This window comes from Notamacropus eugenii, chromosome 3 (genome assembly GCF_028372415.1).
Source record: "Notamacropus eugenii isolate mMacEug1 chromosome 3, mMacEug1.pri_v2, whole genome shotgun sequence".
Classification (NCBI taxonomy): Eukaryota; Metazoa; Chordata; class Mammalia; order Diprotodontia; family Macropodidae; genus Notamacropus; species Notamacropus eugenii.
This window is the reverse complement of record NC_092874.1, coordinates 96863669-96887517: the sequence shown is the minus strand read 5'-3', so window position 1 is coordinate 96887517 and position 23849 is coordinate 96863669. Positions and strand designations below refer to the sequence as shown.

At 39.1% G+C, this 23849-nt stretch overlaps 1 protein-coding gene across 3 annotated transcripts; it reads left to right on the top strand.

Annotated features, from left to right (window-relative positions):
- Positions 1-4427: 4427 nt before the first annotated feature.
- On the top strand, positions 4428-20116 carry LOC140533049 (GTPase IMAP family member 7-like). 3 transcript variants are annotated; one of them, XM_072652333.1, is made up of 4 exons: positions 4428-4819; positions 5060-5154; positions 13124-13248; positions 19006-20116. In XM_072652333.1, the coding sequence occupies exons 3-4, from the start codon at positions 13128-13130 to the stop codon at positions 20001-20003; spliced, it is 1119 nt and encodes a 372-aa protein (XP_072508434.1). In that variant the 5' UTR covers positions 4428-4819; positions 5060-5154; positions 13124-13127; the 3' UTR covers positions 20004-20116. The 3 variants fall into 3 exon arrangements, with proteins under 3 accessions (XP_072508434.1, XP_072508436.1, XP_072508435.1); XM_072652334.1 differs by having other exon boundaries at positions 4727-4819; positions 4945-5154; XM_072652335.1 differs by lacking the exon at positions 13124-13248 and having other exon boundaries at positions 4639-4819; positions 4945-5154.
- The last annotated feature ends 3733 nt before the right edge of the window (positions 20117-23849 follow it).

Genomic DNA, 23849 nt, shown 5'->3' with positions numbered 1-23849 from the left:
CACTTGCATGTCATGGCATCACTTCCCCCATGCCATGGCCTTCTTTAAGAATGAAGGATAAACAATAAACCATGCCTAAGCAATAGTCCACATTACATGGCCAATATTATAAGACTTTCAGATATCTCTCAATGTGTTCTCCTTATCTGCATCCAAAGCTGCATTTGCCTGGGCTCATCTAGTTCCTAAATAATGTGCCTTGGAATTCACAACTACATCCGGATCCAAAAGTTATAATAACAAGGTAGTGTTTTGGGAAAGGAAGACCACCTTTACATTTTTGTTAAACTCATCCAGATGGGTGGGGTGACTTGAGGCTTTATCCAAAAGGAATAGAATCTTAGAAGGAATGCAATTGGCATTACAAAACTTCTCAACTTTGAGAATGAAGAGTGCATGAAGCAAACTTGTTCAAAGATCTGAAGGGTTATCCATGCTTTCAAGGTTAGCAAAATAACCCACAGATCCTTTTGCCTTCCTGATTCCATCCCATGCTCTGATTTTTTGAGTGGTGCACAAGAGCAGGTTTTCATTTGAAATCCCAGATCATTTCCTCCAAGCAAAAGAGCAGATCTATTTTTCTTGATTTTTTTTTTGATTCAACATGTGAATTTATTTTAAATCAGTCTGGTGATGATTACAGACTGATTTAGCGTTGTCTTCACCAAAAACATGAAATTCAAATTCAGTATTCAGCAATCTGCCTAAGCAACAAACAACTGTTAAGTAGAAGGTCTGATGGGGAGAAAAAACATTTGAATTCGTTTTACAAACAAAACCAAACTCTGCAAAGCTCACTGCATAGCTTAAAAATTTTTTAAATTACAAAGTCTTAATTACTCAAGAGAATATTGAACCACTAAATGGAGAGAGAAATGGATTTCAAAACTCAAATTTCTATAGTAAGAGCTATTTTGTAAATTAATTTTTGCATGGTTTCTTACTAATCAAGCAATACCCAGAATAAGAGTTCAAGTCCTTCAAACCAGGCTAATTTTATTAAATGGCTACATTTAGCACTGATAACTTCTGTAGCAAGGCCAATATTTTTAGGCAAGAATATTAAGAGGTTTTAGAAAAAAGAAGTACCCTTTGTTCCTACTACTTTTTACTCCCTTCTCCAATGTAAACATGAAATTGAATTACATTTTCTTATCTAGTTTTATAGCATTTACATAAAATCCTGACATTCATGGAAACCAAAACTCAGATTTTCCCAAAATATTTATTTCCATTCAAGACAATAAAACCACAATTCAGTCAGGTAAGCCATCCTAACCTTTCACTTAAAAAAAAAGAAACTTTAAAGGCACCAATTAAGGCACTTGATAAAGTTAGGCATGCAAATATGTAAGAAAAACAATCTTATCTGTACCAGCACATAACAGAGAAAACAGTCAAACTTTAGGAACCTTTAATGTAATTCAATTAATTTCAGGAAGGGTTTTCAGTTCTACCAGCACCACCAAAAAATAAACCAATGCAATGCCATCTGCTGCCACAGTAATGCTACAAACAAGCCACCAAGGACCATATGACAAGTATAAGAATGAACTAAGAGAAATATGACACCTATTTTAAGTCTCTTCTTGGCTAAATCAAATTGAATATTAATGGAGAAAAAAGACTGTAAGGAAAACATTTATTAAAAACATCCATTTGTTCTGTGATTGGAAAAATTAGTATTTAATGAAAGATGTATTCCAAAGTATATCTATTTTCTTATAAGCACAGGGATTTTTTTTTAATCCTCTTACTGGCAATGACCATGAAATAATTGTAAGACCTTTAGGAATCTGTTCTAACGCACTCACAAAAAAACCTGTCATTTCCTGAAATTTTTCTGGTCATATCTCTTTGAAAACTCTGCTTGCCTCTTTTTAATAAGGAATGAACTTGTGAAGATTTTCAAACTAGTACTTGTTTCCTCCTTGCCTTATAAAGCAAATTAAAAATTTCTAGGAAAGCTAAATTGTAATGCTTAAAAGGTACAGCAGCAACATACAAAGAACTTTTGGAAAATACATGTAAAGCAAAATATACCTCATATTTTCCTAAAATTATTCAGTCCCTTCAAAAATAAAATCTCATAAAATATTTTAGTAGATACACGCAAAAATATTGAAGAATTTAACTTACAAATAGTTTCGACTTACTATATCACATTCTTTAGTCTCAAAATCAAGTAGCTGAGACTTTGGAATTTCATAATATTATGTTACTGAGTTTCTACAAAATTTGAGTTCACATTACCGCTGATCAGAAAGTTGAGCCCATGTTACTTTTCTTAATGAAAAATGACAAATCACATAATCATTTACACTTACAGCCTACCTTGTTTGTGTCTTATCTTTAATTCAAGGTACTGTTCTTTGTTTTCCCAATGATAAGGTGCTGTTAAAGAATGGGCAAAATCCTGCTACATATTTGTGGTTTGGCACATTCTTCTCACAATTTAATCTATGAACTTATGTCCAGAATGAAAATGGGAATAATGAAGCTTTTAGGCTTTAAAATAACTAAATTTTAACTGCTGGAAGTTATAAAACTGTCAGCTCAGGACAGGGAGTCCACCAAATGTTTTAAAATTTACAATAGGCATGTCATGGCAAGAGGGGGAAAATCCCACAACAGCAGCTACTTAAAATAAAAGACAGCTAGCCACAAGGATTCATGCAGAACATTTTGGGTATTTTTGTTGAATATAAGTGATTGAATTGCTTTTTCTTCAAGGAAGATGTTCCAAAGTATGTTATATGCATACTTTGGAGATTTGAAGACTTTGAAACAGTCTTCTATGTAGGACATCTCAAAAGGTAATATTTTGGTTTCAATAAACTACACAAATACACTACTAGTCCATGGTATATAATGTTGTGTCTTAAAGAGTATGGTAGTTTTGTTCTTTGGACTTTTAAGACTGAAAGAGAAAGAAAACTACAGCCTGCCATTCAGCAGGAGAACAATTACTTCAATGAAGTTCCCCAGCTGCATCGAAAGTAGATTTTCTCATAGAAGAGGCAGGAATCAAGGCAGTGTTTGGTGCCTCTGATGTGACAGCTCTGATGACAGCTGGCATGGCAGAGCCTGCAGGGGAAGGCTGGGCTGCAGAATGAGTTGGAGATGGACTGGCAGGAGGTCCCACTAAACAGCAGCTGGCACTGTTAACAACAGCCCGTTCTGGAGTTGCTGCATTTTCTGGACAGTAGCCACCACCTACATTACAAACAGCCCCAAAATATGTAGCATTTTTGCTCTCAACACAGGAACCTCAGTCACTGTGTACTTACTTTCCATCTTTATCGTGCCCGAGCCTGGGTTGTGCTTGGCTTTGGCCTGGGCTTCGTGATGGGCGGCACGGGCGAGGTCTCCGAGAAGCTGGCCATTGGCGCTGGGATGTTGGCACGCTCAGTACGCAGAGAGTGTCCAGACAAGGTCCCCTCCTCGCGTTCAGAGCGCTTGGTCGTGGGAGGACTGCCGCGGAGGAAGTCTGTGCCCCCGAAGGGCCCAGGACACTTCACTTTCCCAGCAATTCTGTTTTCCAAAGCTTTATGCCCCAGCACAGTTCTAGCCTCCACTGGATCAAATAGACCCATCCCACAAGTAGGGACTGATCCAGGGTTTTCCGCAGGAGCCCTGAGAACGTGTATGCAGCCTCAATGCCCGCACTAACAGCCTCTCCTGGCAGCTACACATAGTGAAATCCTGCGTGATTTCAAAACTGGAATGCAGACTTTTTATTCAGAATTCTTTAAAGAAAGTCCATGCGCATGTACGCCAAGTGAGAGCTGTCTGTACTTCTAAAAATAGCGGTATAAAACACATTCACAATCTCAGATAGGACGGTCGTATGGGGTTTGGTTTGGTTTGGTTTTTTGCCTGTGTATATTGATATGCTTTTCTTTTTGGTGCTGGAGTTCAAGATTTTTTAAAAGTTTAAAAAGACGAATGGAATAGGAAAAAAAGACGGAAGGCTCTGATTGGAGTCAACTTTTTCAAGAGTTTCAGCCCCCAAGTAGAAGAGAGCTGCTTGGGATGACAGGATCGAGTGAGGGTTTGAAGTATTTCATATGGATGCCACGGTGAACTTCACCTCACACTGCTCAAATCCCACGTGAAAGCAGTTCCTTTACACATACATTCTATAAGGGATTTTATTAAATAAAACAAAAGTCTTTTCCTATTCCTTTTGGGCATCCAAAGTTTCATCTGTTAACAGTGGTAATATCGTACATCCCTTAACAATTAAGGCTTTTACACGAAAACTTCTTTTTTTTCTTCACAAAACTGTTCCAGGAGAAAAAGCTCTTAAAGGGAGAGTGTAGCTTCCAAGGTGAGAGAAAGAGGAAGGCTCACTTCTCACAAGGTTTTAGTGGGAGAGGAAAGAGGAACTTGAATATAACTGTCAGGGAAGCAGGTAGGAAAACGGTCCAAACCCGGGTAAGTTCAAGGGAGATAGAGTGAGCAAAGGTCTAGTTACTCCACAGCTCTAGTAATTAAGAATTGGTTTCTTCTTAGTCCAGAGGAGTCACTTGGAGTCCAATTAAGTTCACATTTTCCAGGTTCCTCAGCTTAGGAAACTTGCCAGGTGACCACTCAGGGGACCTTAAACATTTCCTCCAACTGTCCCCATTACAGGAAATGTGCGGTCCCTGGGTCAGATTACTTTCACTTTCCAGCACTTCATTTGCTTTATAATCTGCCTTCTGCTGCTCACACACACTCAAGCTCCAGGCACACTCCACACCAAAGCTCAGGCTGCCAGGAGAAGGAAGAAAGCTGTTTATTTTGATGAAGGCACAGTGCCCAGATTGACCAGGTAGGAGGCTGGCAGCACCTCTTTGGGAGGGTGGGCTCCCTCATCTGTCTAGGAGGCAAACCTGCCCCTCTCAGTCTACTTTGTTTCTCTGCTTTCCTAAAACCTTAGCTTTGGTTCCTCTTAAGTCAGGATGAAGTATATGTGTACTGGCTGAGTCTCCACTCCTGGAAGAACCCCATGTTTGGCTCCTAGAGGACAAGCCCTTCCCAAGTGAATGACTGTCCTTTCACACTTTGACAGATTTGTGCCTGAGAGGAGGTGGGTGACAGAAGAAGAAATCAGCACTGGTTCAGCAAATCTCAAGAAGGAACATACACTCAAGCCCATACAGTCAGGTAAGTGTCATTATGGATTGAGTTTGGGGTTACTAGTGAGGATCCAGGGACCCACAAACAACGTCATGACCCCAAAATGGAAAGCCAGCATCACACTTACTCAGAAAAGAGGTGTCCTGAGTGTTGTAGTTGAAAGGCAAGCCTCTGTTGCCCAAAAAGTTCTCCTCTTGCCTTTTCTGCTCCCAAAACCTGTTCTGGATCCCTATCTCATCAATATACATTCATTTCTTTGGGGTAAGCATTGCTTTCTCCAGGTATCCTCTGGCTACATTCTCATCCTAAAGGAAGATTTACTTAACCTTCCCCAAAGGGAGAGCAGAAAGTCAGCTCAGGCTGTCCTTCCTTCCTCGGACCTTCCTGGTGGGTGCTCTGGCCATTTCTCTCCATCCTCTCTTCACCCCATAAACACAGCAAAAAAGTTTTTCCTAGTGGAAGACTAAGTAAATCCTCTTCTAGCATGAGAAATATCCTCAAGCAAACTGTTAGATGTCATTCACACTTTAATATGAACTGGTTTATCAGAAACTGGCTTAGATAAAGCTTTTACTAAGAGTTTACTTTGTGCCTGGCAGAGGTGCATGCTGGAAGCAACTCTCACTAGATCCCTAGAGCCAAGTGCTAAATTTTCTAGAAAGCCCTAAAAATCTGGCTATGGTTCATTGTTTTAATTTTTGCATAGACTTTTAAAACTCATGGAGAAAATGTTAATAAGGTTGATTAGACTTAAAAGTGTTTCAAAGATTCATTTTTTTCTTGGAAAGCTGGTTGTGAAACATTTACCAGCATAGGCCTGATGCCTAGGGTCATCAAAGTAGGGCCTGAGGGAATTGTCTGACTATACAGTGTCATCTGCCCAGCAGTCACTGCACCAGAGAAACACATGTCTGCACAATTTATCCTTGTTACTCCCAACCTCTTTTTTCTATACTTTGCTCCATGACCTTTGGCCAGGAAATCATTCCTTCTTCGCGAAGAGCCCAGGGTCCCAGAGCTGCCCTATTTCTCCTAGCAGAAAGTAAAGTCATCTAAAAAATCACAGGTAACTCCTACAGAAGTATTCGTGTTGCAGAGCATTATCCTGCCCATAAACCTTTCGTCCTCAAGGAAGAGGTAGTGCTTAACCCAAAAGGACAACCTGCCAAGGAGAGAATTTCAGGGACAGTGAGGGAGATATGTGTGGAGAACAGATTTGCCTGGATCCATGAATAAAATGCCTCACCTTATTTAATGATCACCTGGTTGGACTGACTTTTTTTGTTTAAGTTAACAGTTTGGATAAGCAAGGCTTATTTCTAGACTGACATTTCATGCAGGTTGTTTGCATATGAACCAAAAAGTCCAGCAGGATCTAAATGTTGCATTGCAAACACGCTGTCAAATTCCTAAAGTCTTAATAGGACCATGATGACTTATGGGAGAAATATCTCCTTTCTGAGTTCCTGGTGTGGGTAACTGCTGTCAAATACATTTTTACCATAAGGCAGATATTGAAGAGGTAAAAATGGAAGTTTTATTATTATACTCAAGCATAGGGTCAGGCTCAGCAGCAGCACTTGACAGGCCAGTACTGAACGTTAAGCAGGTACAGATGAGAGAAGGGAATGATGCCAGGACATGGCATGGAGGAGGTGGCTAAATGTCAGGGCGAGGGGGAACACTTAGACCCAGCCCCAGCTGACTGCTCAGACAATCTGCCTCTGCAGATGGGGTTTTGGAGATGAAAGAGAGGGAGGCTTTAGCTCCTCCTCCCTCAGCTCAGGGTAGGTAATAACTGGAGAGAATCACAAACGATTAGGTATCAATGTGTTAAGAAGCAGTTACAACATTATGCCCTCTGGGATTATTTATTTTGCAAGTGTAAACACTTTTTTTTCCTGGCATTGGAGGGAAGGAAGGACAGATTAAGAATCCTCAGGTGAGGAAAGGCATTTATTTTTATTGCCAAGACAAATAAAACAGAGACAGGAGGATGAACATTTTTATTTCACAGTAAAAATACTATTTCTGCTTGTCAATGTTTGAAGTGCTTTTGGACATGTAGGAAAAAGTTGAGCAAAAAGAAAATTATTTGGAAATCCTTGTGTCATTCAGGAGACATACCTGGTCCTTCCATAAATGCTTAGAAATAGTTAAGACTACCAACAGTCAAGGCAGCAGGAGCTAGGCCTATGTGTGGTCACATCATGGAGTATGACGCCTGAAGGAAGAAAAGATTAAACTCTATAGCTCACAACCCAACCTTCCTTCTCCCCACCCCTGGCCAAGGTGTCCATTATACAGCAGTAGACACTCTATCCAGCAGCTGGAGAGTCAGCTCAAGAGAATCCCAGAGATATTTGACAAAGCAGAGACACAGACTCTCTAGGAAATCATAAATAGAGAGAAGCCGTAGACCCAGAGCAAAAACATTTTCCACAAGTGGGAACTCTGACAGCAGAAACAAGAACCAGCTACCAACTCAAGATGGCTGCCAAGAGTGGGATGGTGAGGAAGGGGAGACTCTGTGAGTCCAGCTGTGAGAAATCGGTTCAGCACAGATGCTGAACCCACGAGAAAACTTCTAGAGGGCTCTGTAAAAAGAGGCACAGAACGTTGGTGGTGCACTGGACAGTGTGCCAGGTCTGGAGGCAGGAAGACTCATACTCTTGAGTTCAAATCTGACCTCCGACACTTAATAACTGTGTGAAATGGCAAACCCTTTCAGTAATTTTGCCAAGAAAACCCCAAGTGGGGTCATGAAGACTCAGAAACTATTGAACAACCTACAGAGAGGAGAGGAAGGACATAACAGTAGGAGCTGCCTATTTAGACATATTCCACACTTACATTCTAATACCACTCACTTAGTGATTCCTAGCCAACCATCCCAAATTCCCATCTCACTACAAGCCCCAAATGGGCAAGGACACCACATTTTGGCCCCTGTATTGAAGGCTTTCCTGAGGGGCTGCCCCCTTCTTCTCTGGAGCCTTGATGAAAGCTCCCTCTTACCTACATCCAGGGATGCAGTATTGCCACCATTTTAGCTAAGGGAGCCTCTTTATTTCAGGTGAATTGACTTTTCCCATAATTGAATGAAAAGAGTTTCCCCTTTCCCATAGCGTTAAAAAGCAAAACATTTCCTCCTGTGTGTACACCTTGGTCTTTCAAACTCTTTATAAGAAGCATCTAGGAGAATGGTCCTTGGGGAAAGGAATCCTCACATTTTAGAGGGTCCTAAACTGCTATCTTGGGTTGTATAGACCCTTCTGAGGAAGCAGAAACCTCAAGACCCAGAAGACTGCCTACAGGATATGAGATAAGGCAGGGCTGCAGGAGGTCAAGTAGGCTCAACTGTAAAATTATCTGTCTTTCTAGGGAAGACAGAGTTCAGTAAGGCCAGCTCTAGGTACCTATTTAAGGAGCCCATCCCCTACTTAGGACGATTTATCCAATATACAGCTTCTCAAAGCTAGGACACAAAATGCAGATTGTCATGGGGATGATGATGGAAGTGATGCTTTAAAGGCCATTCCAGCATTCATTAGTGCCACCTGCCCAAGAGTGGGAGAGGAGAGGGAGAGCCCAGGGAATATGATAAGAGTGGGCCCAGTCTCCAACCTCCTCTGCAATCAAAGGAGTGACAGACTCAGAAGCAATGGCCCAGCAGAACCCATAAGGAAGAAGACCCTGATGTCAGGGTTTGGATGGTGGCTGCCTCAAGGGGGCTCATCATTGACATCACAAGGGAGCATCCTGAAGAAGAATCTCTCGGTGCTAGGGAAAATCTCTGACTTTGAGTTAGGGGAAGAAAGTAAAGGTCCTCAGATTGCTAGTCAGAGCCACGTTGACAATCACTTGGAATCAAAGGCAGATCTTTCACAGGCAGCTGCTCCAGTTCAGATGCCTAGCAGTCACTCATCTACAGATCACTCCAGTCACCTCCATTCCCCTCCACAAATCACCATAGCTTGTGTAGATGGACCCTCAGTTGGAACAGGGAATCCTGGCTGTCAGCCTAGAGCAACTATGCTCAGAATTTCATGGCTCCAGAATCTGGATGCAAGGATTTGGGTGGCTCAGAAGAACTGAGTGTTTAGGGAGCTATTTTAATTGTACTCAAGCTGACAATCAGCTTTTTTTTTTTTTTTTTGGTAGGAAGATCATAAGTTTTATTCTGAAAAGACAAAGGCTGAGTGGGTATTTGATCAAACTGATATTATAAAGGAGGTTGATAACATAGAATCAATTTTTTTTCACAATACATTGAAATATAAGACCCATGGAACAACCAATGAAGATCCAAAAAAGTTAATTGATGACATGGGAAATACTACACATAGTAGCTTTGTAATGAAAACAAACATCCCAAAATGTGATACAGTTTGAAAACAGGAATTGCTTCTTCTTGAAAACAGCACAAAAAACAGTACATGAAAGGCTATACACTTCTAGTTTAGATCATCCAAAATCTTGTCGTTAACATCAAGCAATATGGTTATATTCCCTGAAAAACGTGAGAATCAAACAGAATACATGTTGAATTGAATATGTACCAAGCCTATAACCATATTGCTATTACAAACTCACATGTTTCAAAAAGTTTGCAGCAGGTTTTATATTCAGTATCTCATTTAAACCCCATAATTTCCCTTTAAGAATCTATTTTTCTTAAAATTACAAAAGCATTAGATTTGGATTTTGACCACTTGGAAGAAAATTCAAGCTCTTTGATTTACTGTTTGATCTTAAGAAATAAAACAAACTCTCAGTGATGAAAATTAGACATGAATAATATAAGGAACTATTATCCCCATCTTAGAAGTAAAATGAAACTCAGAAAACATTGATGTGTATACTGCCATACAGTTCTGAGAAGTCAGAGCCAGGTCCAAACTGAGCTCTTCCTGCTCAAATTCAACCCTTTTGTCCACTATGTCAAGTGCATCTGCAAAATGTGTATATCATTTACTCCATAAAAATCCTCAGTAATGTCTGTCTTTATGCTTTACTATAAAACCCTATTCCAAATTATACTTAATTGGACCTTTCTAAATTTATTTCCTTTTTACTGAATATTCTTCTGCTTGGTGAAACTAAATAGTTTGAGGAAATATAAAAGGAATTTTATTGAGAAATGTTAGATGTGGTAAGGAAGTGGAAAAATAAAATGTGTTCCCAACAGAGTGGTTTCTAAAGAGGTGATAAATTGACATTGACTTTTAAGTGCAATAGGTTACATATGGCCTTTTCATGCATTTTCTTTTATAAAATAATCATATTAGTAATCTCTTCATTTGAAAAAGGACATGAATATAAATGTTCCTACTAGAAACAATCACATAGAGAGATGCATTTTTTAAATTATTATTTTAGTAGATCAAGATGTAAGGTATTTAATTAAAGCAAATGTTAACTTATTTGAACACCCAGGCAAAATATTTATATCTTATTTAAAATGGTTGATGGAGTCTAATTTTTTCTACTGCATCTGTTTCATTCTATATCAGTTCATACCAGCCTTCCTGAATGTCTTTGAAACCAACCCCTTTCCTGCTTCTTATGACACATATTCCATCCCATTAATATCCCATAATCTCTACAAAATAAAGACCTTTATAAGACAAAACCATCAAATAATGCAATGACTAATCATGATTCCAAGACATTGCAATGAAGAAGGCTGCCAAGCTCCTGACAGATGATGGACTGAATATATAGAATGAGACACACAGCTAGATATAGTCAAATTTGTCTATTATGCATATTTTCAAGGAATATTTTAAAGGGAGATAGAGGACCCAGAGCACTCAGTTTTCTAGACTCTGCACAGAAACTACCTGTGTGACCTTAGATAAGTCATTTCACATAATTGAGCCTTGCTTTCCTTATCCATAGCAATAAATGAGAGGATTGGATGGTTTCAATTTGTTTCTTGGCTCTGAATTTTCTTTTTTTTAATTTCTAAAATTAATTCATTTATATTTGTTTTTCAACATTAGTTTTTATAAGATTCTGAATTCCAGATTTTCTCCCCACCTCTCCCTTCCTCTCCACTCCAAGATGGCATGTGTTTTGAATACCCCTTCCCCCAGTCTGACCTCCCTTCTAATACCCCACCACACCCCCTGCTACCCACTTCCCCCTTACTTTCTTATAGGGCAAGATAGATTTCTATACCCACTTGCCTGTATATCTAATTTCCCAGCTGCATGTAAAAACACTTTTGAATATTTATTTTTCAAGCTATACATTCCAAATTCTCTCCCTTCTTCCCTCCTCACCCACCCTCATTGAGAAGGCAAGTAATTTGATTAGGTTATACATATGTAGTTATGCAAAACATTTCCATAACAATCATGTTGTGAAAGACTAACTTTATTTCCCTCCATCCCATTCCACCCCCCCCCCCCCCGGGCAATTCATTCTATTCTCTCCTTTGAACCTGTCACTTTACAAAAATGTTTCCTTTTGACTATCCCCTTCTCCCATCTGCCCACCCTTCTATCATTCCCCACTTTTATCCCATTCCCCCTTTATTCCTAGAGGATAAGATACTCAAATGAGTGTGAATGTTATTGCCTCTTTAAGCCAAATCCAAGGAGAGTAAGGTTCATTCCTTCCCTGTCACCTCCCAGCGCCTCTGCTTCATTGTAAAAGCTCTTGCTTGCCTCTTTTGTGTGAGATAATTTACCTTATTCTATCTCTCCATTTTGATGTCTCCCAATATATGCCTCTCAGAACCCTTAATTTTATTTTTTAAATATCATCACATCATGTTCAACTTACTCTGTGCCCTCTGTATAGATATATATAATATACATATAAATGCATAAATATATATATGTATGTATGTATATATGTGAGTGGGTGTGTGTGTATATGTAAGTGTATATATATTCACAAATATACATATGCATACAAGCATATATATTTACATGTGTATGTATGTGTGTGCGTGTATATATATATATATATATATATATATATATATATGATCCCTCCAACTATCCTAATAATGATAAAGGTCTCATGAGCTACAAATATCTTTCCATGTAGGAATATAAGCAGTTCAACTTTAATAAGTCCCTTATGATTTCTCCTTTTTTGTTCAGCTTTTCATTTTTCTCTTCTTTCTTGTATTTGAAAGTCAAATTTTGTATTCACCTCTGCTCTTTTCATCAAGAATGTTTGCAAGTCCTCTACGTCTTTGAATATCATTTTTCCTCCTGAAGTACTATACTTACTTTTATTGGGCAGGTGATGAGCAGCTTTCCAAAAATCATTAGTAGGAGCAAAATAACAGATAACACTAGGATTATCTCTCTGCCATTTCCCCATAGATTGACTTGATGCCTCAGGCATTAAGCCAAGGCCAGGGTTCAAGGCTGAGTCCACCAAACATAGCCTTCTTCCCCTCCTAAAGTGAACCCAATTCACCCTTTGTATCTCCCCTCACACTAGAAGGAGCTGGGTGGTACAATGCTGAACCTGGAGTCAGGAAGACCTGACTCAAATTGAACCACAGACACTACCTAGCTGTGTGACCCCAGGCAAGTCATTTGGACTTGGTTTGCCTAGTTCCCTCAACTGTTAATTGGAGATAATAGCAGCACCTACCTCCCAGGGTTGTTGTGAGGACGAAAAGACATAATATTAGTAAAGTGCTTTGCAAACCTTCTAGTGGCACATAAGTACTTATTCCCCTCAAACAAACTAATCCCTCTGATTACTCTCTAGCTCTGCCTCTGCCCTCTCCTACTTCTTTAACAAGATTCTATCTAAGCTGAGCAACTCAGTCCATGCTTTCTGACTCCTTTGTGGCCTCCATACAAGTGTGATGTCTTTCCATCCCAGGAGAGTCACTATCTACTGCAGGAATCTTGGGTAATAGAGATGGGGGGAGCTTAGTCACTGAGCAATGGGTCATTTATGGGTGGGGCCTCCTGGAAAGTGATAACTACCCTGGACTTCAATTTTCTTTCCTTAGGGAAATGGCAGGGAAAGAACTTCCAAGCAGCCTGAACTTGAAAATCACAGTGGAGATCCCAGGTCTTGGTCAACCCGTACATCTGGAAACACTGTATGACTGTTGCTCAGATACCTCCACCCCTGGTAATTACTCTTTTGAATGCAAGGCCTTGTTCCAGATGTCAACAGAGGGCAGTGTTACAAAAGAGTACTTTCTAGAGGAAAAAATGATCTAGTGTAAGAAAGTCAGATTCTGAGAAAGTCTCAGTGATTAGTGTCTCATCAGCTTTTTTCTCCCAGTTAGAACCCACCTGGATCACTTTGTCCTGATGGGAGATAATACATGATGGCAAATCTCAGTCAGGAGTGATGAGAGCTGTCTGAAGAGGTCAGGGAAAGGAGGGGCTCATTCACCCTGGAAGGGTGGAGGTCAGAAAAAAGTACTTACCAAAAACACTTAACAAAAATATGACTGAGCTTTCTTAAAACTCAAAAACAAATACCTTTAGCTAGAGAGGAGTCAGGGCATTAACTGCATCAGAAACAGTGTTGGGAGGTAGAGAAGGCAGATTGTGGACTCAGTCACACACACACACACACACACACACACAGAAGCACATACATCTATGCTGTTTATGCATGTTAAACATTATAGTTAAAATTCAGTTGAAAGGCAGCCTTGAAGGAGAAAGGATTGATGGTTCAGAATGAGGGATTGGGGGAAAGGTGGAAGGGTAGGCAGTTCCATCACTTTCTCTTGAGAAGGGGGAGGGTTACAGGTTGTTTGAATATACATTGGCCTTTGATCTTTACCAGCCTCTAGAAGAGAGGCAGCTGGTGCTTCAGTGCATAAAGCTCTAGACCTGTACTCAGGAAGATATAAATTCAAATTCAGCCTTAGGCAGGACAAGTCCCTTAACCTCTGATTGCCTCACAAAAAGATCCAGTGGCTCCATTGGAGAAGAAAAGGGCAATCATTTCAGTATGTTTGCCAAGAAAACCCCACGCACAGTTATGGTGCATCTAGACAGGAAGAGTCAGAAACTATTGAACCAGAAGTATTTTGAAGAGCCACTTTATTCTACCCCAGTTCTTGCCTTCCTAAGTCACACCCCAGAACCCAGTCAGTAGTATGCAGCTAGGTGGTACAATGCATGGACTTGAATAGACTGGACTTGGAATCAGGAAGACTTGAGTCCAAATCCAGGCTTCAACACATCCTAGCTCTAACACACTGGGCAAGTCACCTAATTCTGTGTGCCTTAGTTTCTTTCTTCACTCAAAAAATGAGAAAGACAGTAAAAGCACCTACCTCTCAGGATTGTTCTGAGGATCAAATGAGATAATATTGCAAAGTATTTTGAAAATATTTCTTTATTACTTTTAATTTTATTTTTTCAATCACATGTAAAAACATTCATTTTATTTTTTATTATCTATTAATTTTATTTATTTTTGGTGTTCTAAAATGATACTTAGAACTTAGATTTCCTTTCCCCTACCTACCCCCACTTCCCCCCTCCGTCCCCAAAATGGCATACAATTCTCTATAGGATCTACACATACCTTCTTACTAAATACATTTTCACTATAGTCATGCTGTGTAGAAGAAATAAAATGAATGGGAGAAATCATATAACAAACCAAAACATGATATACACACACACAAAAATAATCTGCTACATTCTGCGATTGAATTTCATAGATCTTTTTCTGGATGTGGAAGGCATTTTGCCTTAGAAGAACACTGGGAATTTTTTTTCTAGTCCTTGCATTGCTACGAAGTTCCAAGTCTACCAGAAAAAACTCTCCCACACTGTGGTCGTTGCTGTGCACAAAGTTCTCCTGATTCTGCTCCTTTCACTCAGCATCAGATCATATAAGTCTTTCTAGGCCTCTTTGAAGTCTTCCTGTTCTTCATTTCTTATTGCCCAATACTATTCCATTACATTCAGTTACCATAATTTATTCAACCATTCCCCAGTTGATGGGCATCCCTTTGATTTCCAGTTTGGGGCCACTACAAACAGTGCTGCCATAAATATTTTTGTACATGTGGGACCCTATCCCATTTTTATGATCTTCTGGGGATACAACCCTAGAAGCAATATTGCTGGGTCAAAGGTTATGCACCTTTTCGTAGCCCTTTGAGCATAGTTTCAAATTGCTCTCCAGAATGGTTGGATCAGCTCACAGCTCCACCAACAATGAATTAATGTTCCAACTCTCCCACATCTGCTCCAACATTTATCGTCTTTTTATTCTGTCAAGTTTACCAATCTGCTAGGTGGGATAAGGTACCTCAGAGTTGTTTTGATTTCCATCTCTCTAAGCAATAGTGATTTAGGGCATTTTTTCATGAGATTATAGATATCTTAAATTTGTCCTTCTGAAAATTGCCTATTCATATCCTTTCACCATTTACCAACTGGTGAATTGTTGTTGTATTGGTGTACATTTGACTCAGTTATCTATACACTCTGGAAATGAAGCCTTTAATCCCAAGATTATCTGTAAAAATACTTTCCCAATATACCACTTTCCTCTGAATTTTGGTTGCATTGGGTTTGGTTGTGCAAAAACTTTTCAGTTTAATGTAATCAGAATTATCCATCTTGCACTTCATAATGCTTTCTATCTCTTCTTTCGTCAAAAATTTTTCCCTTCTCCATAAATCTGAGATATACACTATTCCTTGCTCCTCCCATTTGTCCATGGTATCCCTCTTATACCTAGATCTTCTACCCATTTGGACTTAATTCTTGTACACAGTGTCAGGCATTGGTCTGTGCCTAGTTTCCACCACACTGTTATCCAGTTTTACCAGCAATTTTTGTTGAACAGTGAGTTCTTATCCCAGAAAATGGGGTCCTTGGGTTTATCACACAGGAGATTGCTATATTCATTGCCTACTGTGCCTTGAGTACGTAGTCTATTCCATTTGTCTACCCTTCTGTTGCTTAGCCAGTACCAAGTCGTTTTGATAATTGCTGCTATATAATACAATTTGAGATCTGGCAGTGCTAGGCCACCTTCCTTAGCATTTCTTTTTATTAGTCCCTTTGATGTTCTACACGTTTTGTTCCTCCAGATGAATTTTGGTATTATTTTATCCAGCTCTGGAAAATAATTATCTGAGAGTTTAATTGGTATGGCACTAAATCAATAAATTAATTAAGGGAGAATTCTCATTTTTATTATATTGACTTGGCATACCCACAAGTAACTGATGTTTTTCCACTTATTTAGATCTGAATTTATTTGTGTGAAAAGTGTCTTGTAATTGTGTTCATATAGTCCCTGGGTTTGTTTTGGCAGGTAAACTCCCTAATATTTTATAGTGTCTAATTGATCTTTCCATCTCTTGCTGTTGGACTTTGTTACTAATATATAGCAATGCAGAAGATTTGTGGGTGTTTATTTTGTAACCTGCAACTTTCCCAAAGTTCTTTATTATTTAAAATAGTTTTTTACTTCATTCTGTGGGATTCTCCAAGTATATCATCCTATCATCTGCAAAGAGTGGTAGCTTAGTTTCTTCATTGCTCATTCTTATTCCTTCAATTTCTTTATCTTGTCTAATTGCTACAGCTAACGTTTCTAGTACTATATTGAATAATAGTGGTGATAATAGACATCCTTCTTTCACCGCTGATTTTATTGGAAATGTATCTAGCTGAAGATTTTTCATGATGGCTTTCTGGCAGGTCAATAATTCTTAAATTTTCTCTCCTGGATCTCTTTTCCAGATAAGTTGTTTTTTCAATCAGTTATTTTGCATTTTCTTCTATCTTTTCATTCTTAGGTTTTGTTTGACTGATCCTTGCTGTCTCTTAGAATCATTAGTTTCTACTTGCCCAGTTCTAACTTTTATCAAATTGTTTTCTTCAATTAATTTTTGCATCTCCTTTTCCATCTGATCAATTATTCCTCTTATGGAATTATTTTCTCCAGTTTGTTTTTGAACTTCCTTTGCCGTTTATCCAATTTGACCAGATAGGTTTTTGGTTTCCTTTTCCATTTTTTCAATTTTCTTTTTTAAAGAGATGTTCTCATCAGTGATTTCTTTTTTCATACTTTTAAAATCATTGGCCAGTTTTTCTTCTATTTCCTTCTTCAGCTGTTCCAGGAGAGCTTTTTGTGCATGCAAGCAGTTCATAGTGGTTTCTGAAGTTTCAGATGGAAGTACACTCTCACTACTGACCTCTTTGGTATTTGTGTTTTGGTTTTGGCCCCACAGAATGAGTCTATGGTTTTTTGATCCTTGTTTTGCTTTTTCTTGCTCATGGTGGTGATTGTGTGTTGTGGTTTCTGGTTCTTTCATTCAGGAGCTGCAGAACTTGGTGTTGAGCTGACTAGTGTGAAAAAGCTAAGGGAAGATGTTTTCTTACCTTTTTCTTTTGTGTTTCCCCATTCAACCCTGGGGCTAGTGTGTTAATCATGGGGGAGAGGTGGTCTGCTCACAGGAAATCTCCTCATCTCACCTGAAGTAAAGGCAAGCTTGGGGGTTGGTGATCCTAGATGCCCTATTGCCTTCCCATTTTCTCTGGAGCCATGAGGAATGCCTGGATCCTAGTGTGAGTTTCCACCCCTCTTGGTAGAGGAGATAGCATTTACTGATCACTCCTCCATCCTGGCTCCTGAAAGTTCAAGTAGGCTTCTTACAGACGTTTAATCTGTGGGCCGAATGTCTCAGGAGCTGCTGTGGCTGATATCTGGGGCTCAGCAGCTGTCCCTCAGTCAGCTCCACTGGTCTCTCACGCTGGGCTGCAACTCCACCATCTGCATGCTGCTGCCTCAGGCTTCCCCAGGGTCCTCCAGCTGGGTGCTTGTGCTGTGCACTGTGGGCTCACCCCCATGGAACAGAACGTAATTGGACAAGACCAAAAGACCTTCTCAACAGGTGTGGAGGCAATAGTAAAAAGTAATAGACAATCCCTAGGGGAAACTTGGGAATTATCTGTCAAGTGAATGGAGAATGGCCTTGGGTTGTTCCTATAAGTGAGGAATAAGAAGTTTTCAGAGGGGCTCATATTTATTTGCAGCTTTTTCTGGTATTTTACATATTTATTACTAATTGAGACTCTCAAAGGGATGAGAAATAAACTTTCAATTTAATTTTCATTTACTTTGTTAAGTGATTCCTAATGACATTTGTACCTTTTGAATTCTTTTTTATTTTGAGTTCCAAATACTCACCCTCCATCCATCCCTTACCCAGCCATTGAAAAGAGGAGCAATATTACTCCCATTATGCATCTGAAGTCAAGAAAATCATATATTCATATTTGCCATGTGGCAAGAAAACAAAAAAGAAAAAGCAAGATTAAGTGAAAAAATATACTCTTCTATCTGCACTCAGAGTTCAGAGGGAGTGATAGCTTTTCTCCTTTAGGATTCTCACCTTGAAATTGTCCTTCAAATTCATTGGGGAATGAAGGAATAAACTTCCACATCACACAAAGATCCTAAGATGGGTAAAGGCCTTGACACTTAATATGGCTGGGCATAATGTGGCCATAATTGTGTACATACATGCATGGGTTTTCCAACAAGCAATAATAATTCATTCATTATATGCCCCAGAGGAAGGGTTGCATTTGTAGTTATATAAACCTAGGAGATGCCACCTCCTAATAACCTTAAAAGAACTGTCACCTGGGGGGGGGGGGGGGAGTGTCTCTCTTCTGCTGACAAGGATCTGTGAATTTCAGTGGGACAATACATAGTTATGTTCAAAGGTTGTCCAGATTACTAGGACCCTTCTCAGCTAGTGCTCTACTGGCATAGCCTTCAAGAACCTAAGAGTCACGTCCTCCTGCTGCAATTTCTGAACAAGGCTTTATTACAATCATCAGCAAAAACAATCATTGATGCTTCTTTCTTATTTCTTTTCTACAGACCCAGGCAGCAGTGGAGGAGGCTCAAGGGAGCCAGAACTCAGAATTGTCCTTGTGGGGAAAACAGGGGCTGGGAAAAGTGCAACAGGAAACACCCTCCTGGGCAGGAGAGAGTTTGAGTCTAAGCCTTCAGGAGGGTCAGTCACCAAGGTCTGCAGGAAAGCCAGGACCACATGGAATGGGAGGGACATTGCTGTTGTTGATACTCCAGGCATTTTTGACACTGCTGTTGAAGAGAAAGAAAATCTGAAAGAAATAGCTCGCTTCATGACAGTATCCTCTCCAGGACCACATGCTATACTCCTGGTCTTGCAAGTGGGTCGTTTCACCCAGGAGGAGAAGGCAGCTGTTGAACGGCTTTATCGTATTCTAGGAGATGGATCAGTGAAGTTTCTAATCATTGTCTTCACTCGGAAAGAAGAGCTGGGAGATCAAAGTGTAGGGGATTACGTAAGAACCATTGAGAACCCCTATTTCAGGGAATTGTTGGAGAAGTGTGAGCACAGATACTGTGCATTTAATAATAATGCTAGTGGAGCCCAGAGAGATGCCCAGGTTTCAGAGCTGATGGCCATGGTTGAGTCAATGGTGCAAGCTAATGGGGGCACCCACTACACCAATGATACATACAAATCTGTGGAAGATCTCCTCCAGAAGGACACAGAGGATCTTCAACAAAAATACAAAAAGCAGCTTGAGAAGGAGAGAGAAGAAATCAGACAGAAATATGAGAAGATGTTTGAAGAATTGGAGAAGGAAAAGGAAAAGTGGAAAGAGGAAAAAGAACAGCATTATAAGGAATGGGAAGACTATGAAAAGAAAAAGAAGTCCTATGAGGATAATAAGAGGGAAGAGTACAAACGCAAACAGGAGGAGTATGAGAACAATCATAATGGTGCCCGAAGTGAGGCTGAAAATGCTTTGGATTGCCTTTGTAAAGTTGTAAAGTTAATTTTCTCCATTGTTGTATCAGTTGCTATGATTGTTTTCTGGGAGTAATCCTATTGATAAGCAGAATCATTTCCTACCTAGTCTCCACCATGGGAGCTGGTGAAACAAAGAGAGTTTAACACAGGTCACATATTCAATAAAGAATTCAGACATCAGCTGAACCCAAGTCTCCTGACAATATGTCTAATGTTCCTTCTGGTCTATCACACTACTTGCTAAATAGCAATGCCTTTCTGAAGAATGTAGCCTGATATTTTACAGTAACATAGAATTTCCTAATTTTTTATGTTAAGTCTGTGTGAACAGGCAGCTAGGAATAGCCAGGAGAAGGCTAGAACCCTTCTCACAATTAATAGCCACATTATGCCCAGCTATATTAAGCGTCAAGGCCTTTACCCATCTTAGGGTCTTCGTGTGATATGGAGGTCTATTCTATCCTTCCCCAAGGAATTTGAAGGACTATTTCATAGTGAGAATCCCACAGGAGAAAAGCTACCATTCCCTCTGAACTCTTCCCTCTGAACACTTCTATCTGAGTGCAGATAGAAGAATATATTTTTTTTGCTTAATCTTGCTTTTTCTTTATTGTTTTCTTGCCATATGGCAGGAATCTTCACTACTTCCTTTTCTCTCTGCTCTCATGATGCCTATTCCAGAGAACCAATGTGCTGCAGACTAAAACCATCCATTCCACCTCTTCACATGCTCACAATCCCTCTTTCTTGGAACTGCTAAGTACACCAAACAAAGTACTGTTCTCATCACCCTAACTGGGCTCTGTACCCTCCTGTGAGACAATCAACTTGCAGACTATTCCCAGAGGCTCTTCCCCTCCCACATGGATTTTACTTTGACCAAGTAAAAGAGTGAATATTTTGTCTCATTTCTTACCTAACCTTGATCACTGAGTGGGCTTTGCCTCAGTCAATCTGAGACCTGTTAGACACCTTGGCTTAGAAAGGCCTAGGGCTCCCACTGCATCAAGGGCACCTCCAGACATCTTGATGGATATCTTGACACTGGACCCAAATGGCTCTAGAAGAGAAAGTGAAGCTAGGGACTTTGCACAGCCCTCCCTTCTTTAAATCTGTTTCAATTGCATGTCATGGCATCTCTTGCCCCATGTCATGGCCTTCTTTGAGAATGAAGGATGAACAATAAACCATGCCTCAGCAATATTCCAGATTACATGGCCAATATTGTAAGACTTTTAGATGTCTCTCTGTGTCTACTCTTTATCTGCATCCAAAGCTGCATTTCCCTGGGCTCATGTAGTTTCTAAATAATGTGCCTTGGAATTCCCAACTACATCTTGATCTATTGGTTACAATAACAAGGTAGTGTTTTGGGAAAGGTAAACCACCTTCACATTTTTGTGAAAATCATCCAGATGGGTGGGGTGACTTGAGGCTTTATCCAAAAGAAATAGAACTTTCAAAGGAATGCCACTGACATTACAAAAGTTCTCAACTTTGGGAATGAAGAGTGCATGAACCAAGCTTGTTCAAAGATCAGAAGAGTTATCCATGCTTTCAGGTTAGGAAAATAACATACAAATGGTGTTGCCTTCCTGATTCAATCCCATGCTCTGATTTTTTTGAGTGGTGCACAAGAGCAGGTTTTCATTTGAAATCCCAGATGCATTCCCTCCAGGCAAAAGAGTAGATCTATTTTTCTCTCTTTCTTTCTTTTTTTGATTCAACATGTGAATTTACTTTACATCAGTCTGGTGATGATTACAGATTGATGTAGCATTGTCTTCACCAAAAACATGAAATTCAAATTCAGTGTTCAGCAATCTTCCTATGCAACAAACAACTGATAAGTAGAAGGTCTGATGGGAAAGAAAACATTTGAATTCACTTTAGGAACAAAATGGAAGTCAGAAAATGTAACTGTATATCTTTTAGATTTAAGAAATTACAAAGTTGTGATGACTCAAAGGAATATAGAATCTTTAAATGGAGACGAAAGTGATCTGAGAAAGGCAAAACTCTATTATAAGACCTATTTTAAAAACTAATTTTTGCATGGTTTCTTACTAATCAAAGCAGTAGCCAGAATGAGTTCCAGGTCTTCAAACCAAGTTAGTTTTATTAAGCTGCTACATTTAACACTGATAACTTATGTTGCAAAGCCAATATTTTTAGGCATGAGTATAAAGAGGTTTTAGAAATTCCAAGTACCCATGGTTCCTACTAGTTTTTACTCCGTTGTCCAGTGTAAACATGGGAATAAATCACATTTGCTTATCAAGTTTCATACCACTTACATGAAATCCTGACACTATGGACTCCAAATCCCAGATTTTTCCAAAATAATTCTTTCCACTCATGATAATAAAACCACAGTTTAGTCAGGTGAACCATCCTAACCTTTCCCTTAAAAAGACTTTGAAGCTAGACATTTCAAACAATTAAAGCACTTGATGAAGTTAGGCATGCAAATGTGCAGGTAAAATAAACTTTTCTGTACCAGCAAGTAACAGAGAAAACAGTAAAACTTCATTTTAGGAAACTTTAAGGTGATTCAGGTGATTGGAGCAAGAGTTTTCAATTGCTTTACCACCCACACTCAAAAATAAATCAATGCAATGCCCTCTGTTGCTGTAGGTAGTGCTGGACACAAGCCACCAAGGATCAAATGACAAGTATAAACATGAATAAGGGAAAAAAAATAATAAAAACCTATTTTAAGCCTCTTAGGCTAAATACAATTGAGTATCAATGGAGAAAAGGGGCTCTGAGAGAAACTTTAATAAAAACACTAATGTGTTTTGGAAAAATTAGTACTTAAAGAAAGATGTATTCCAAAGCATAGGTGTGCCCTTTTAGGTACAGTAATGTTTTGGGAACCACCAAATCCTCAGACCTATAGAATCTGCTCTAACAAGAAAAAACTCTCATTTTCTGAAATTTCACTGGGCATAACTCTTCTTCAAACCCTGCTTGTCTTTTTTTAATAAGGAATGAACTTGTGAAGATTCTCAAACTAGTATTTGTTTCCTCCTTGCTTTATGAAGCAACTTAAAAGTTTCTGGGGAAGCTTAAAAGGCACAAGAGCAACACACAAAGAACTTTTAGATAATACCAGTGAAGGGAGATATGTCTGATATTTTCACCAAAATTATCTTCTTCCTTAAAAAATAAAATGTCATAAAAATATTTTAGTAGATACACACAAAAATATTGAAGCCTTTAACTTCTAAAGTTTCACCTTCCCAGAAAATTTTTTAATTTCAAAGTGAAGATGAGACTTTGAAATTACATAATAGTATGCTACTGAGTTTCTAACACATTTGGGTACATGTTACTGCTGATAAGAAAGTTAAGCCCATGTTATCTTTTCTTAATGAAAAATGACAAATCACATAAACATTTACAGTTGCAGTCCACCTTATTTTTCTCTTGTCCTTAATTCAAGGCACTGTTTTGTGTTTTCCCAAAAATGAGGTGCTTTTAAAAAATGGACAAAAACCTGCTGCATATTTTTTGTTTGTAGCCTTTGCATTCAAAATGGAATGTAACTTCTGGAATTTCATGCTATGTCTAAGGTAGAAAAAAATACAGTTTTCTCAACCACTACATTCCACTTCAAGGATATATAGTAAGTCATGTTTTCCCATAAATTAACTCCACTTTTCAATCAATAGTCAACAACCCACCAAGTGATCATTTGGCACATTCTTCTCACAATTCAACCTATGAGCTCACAACCTGAGTGAAAAATGGAAATAAGACAGTTTTTAGACTTTAAAATGACTGAATTTTAATTGCTGGCACCTATGAAATTGGCAGCTCAGGACAGTGAGTCCACCAAATATAAACAGATTGATATAGACAGATAGATTAAGAGAGATAGATAGATAGATAGATAGATAGACAGATAGATAGA

Coding starts and splice junctions, on each gene's coding strand:
- LOC140533049 (XM_072652333.1), top strand. CDS start 13,128: ATGGCAGGGAAAGAACTTCCAAGCAGCCTGAACTTGAAAATCACAGTG. Junction 13,249..19,005: donor CTCAGATACCTCCACCCCTG/GTAATTACTCTT, acceptor TCTTTTCTACAG/ACCCAGGCAGCAGTGGAGGA.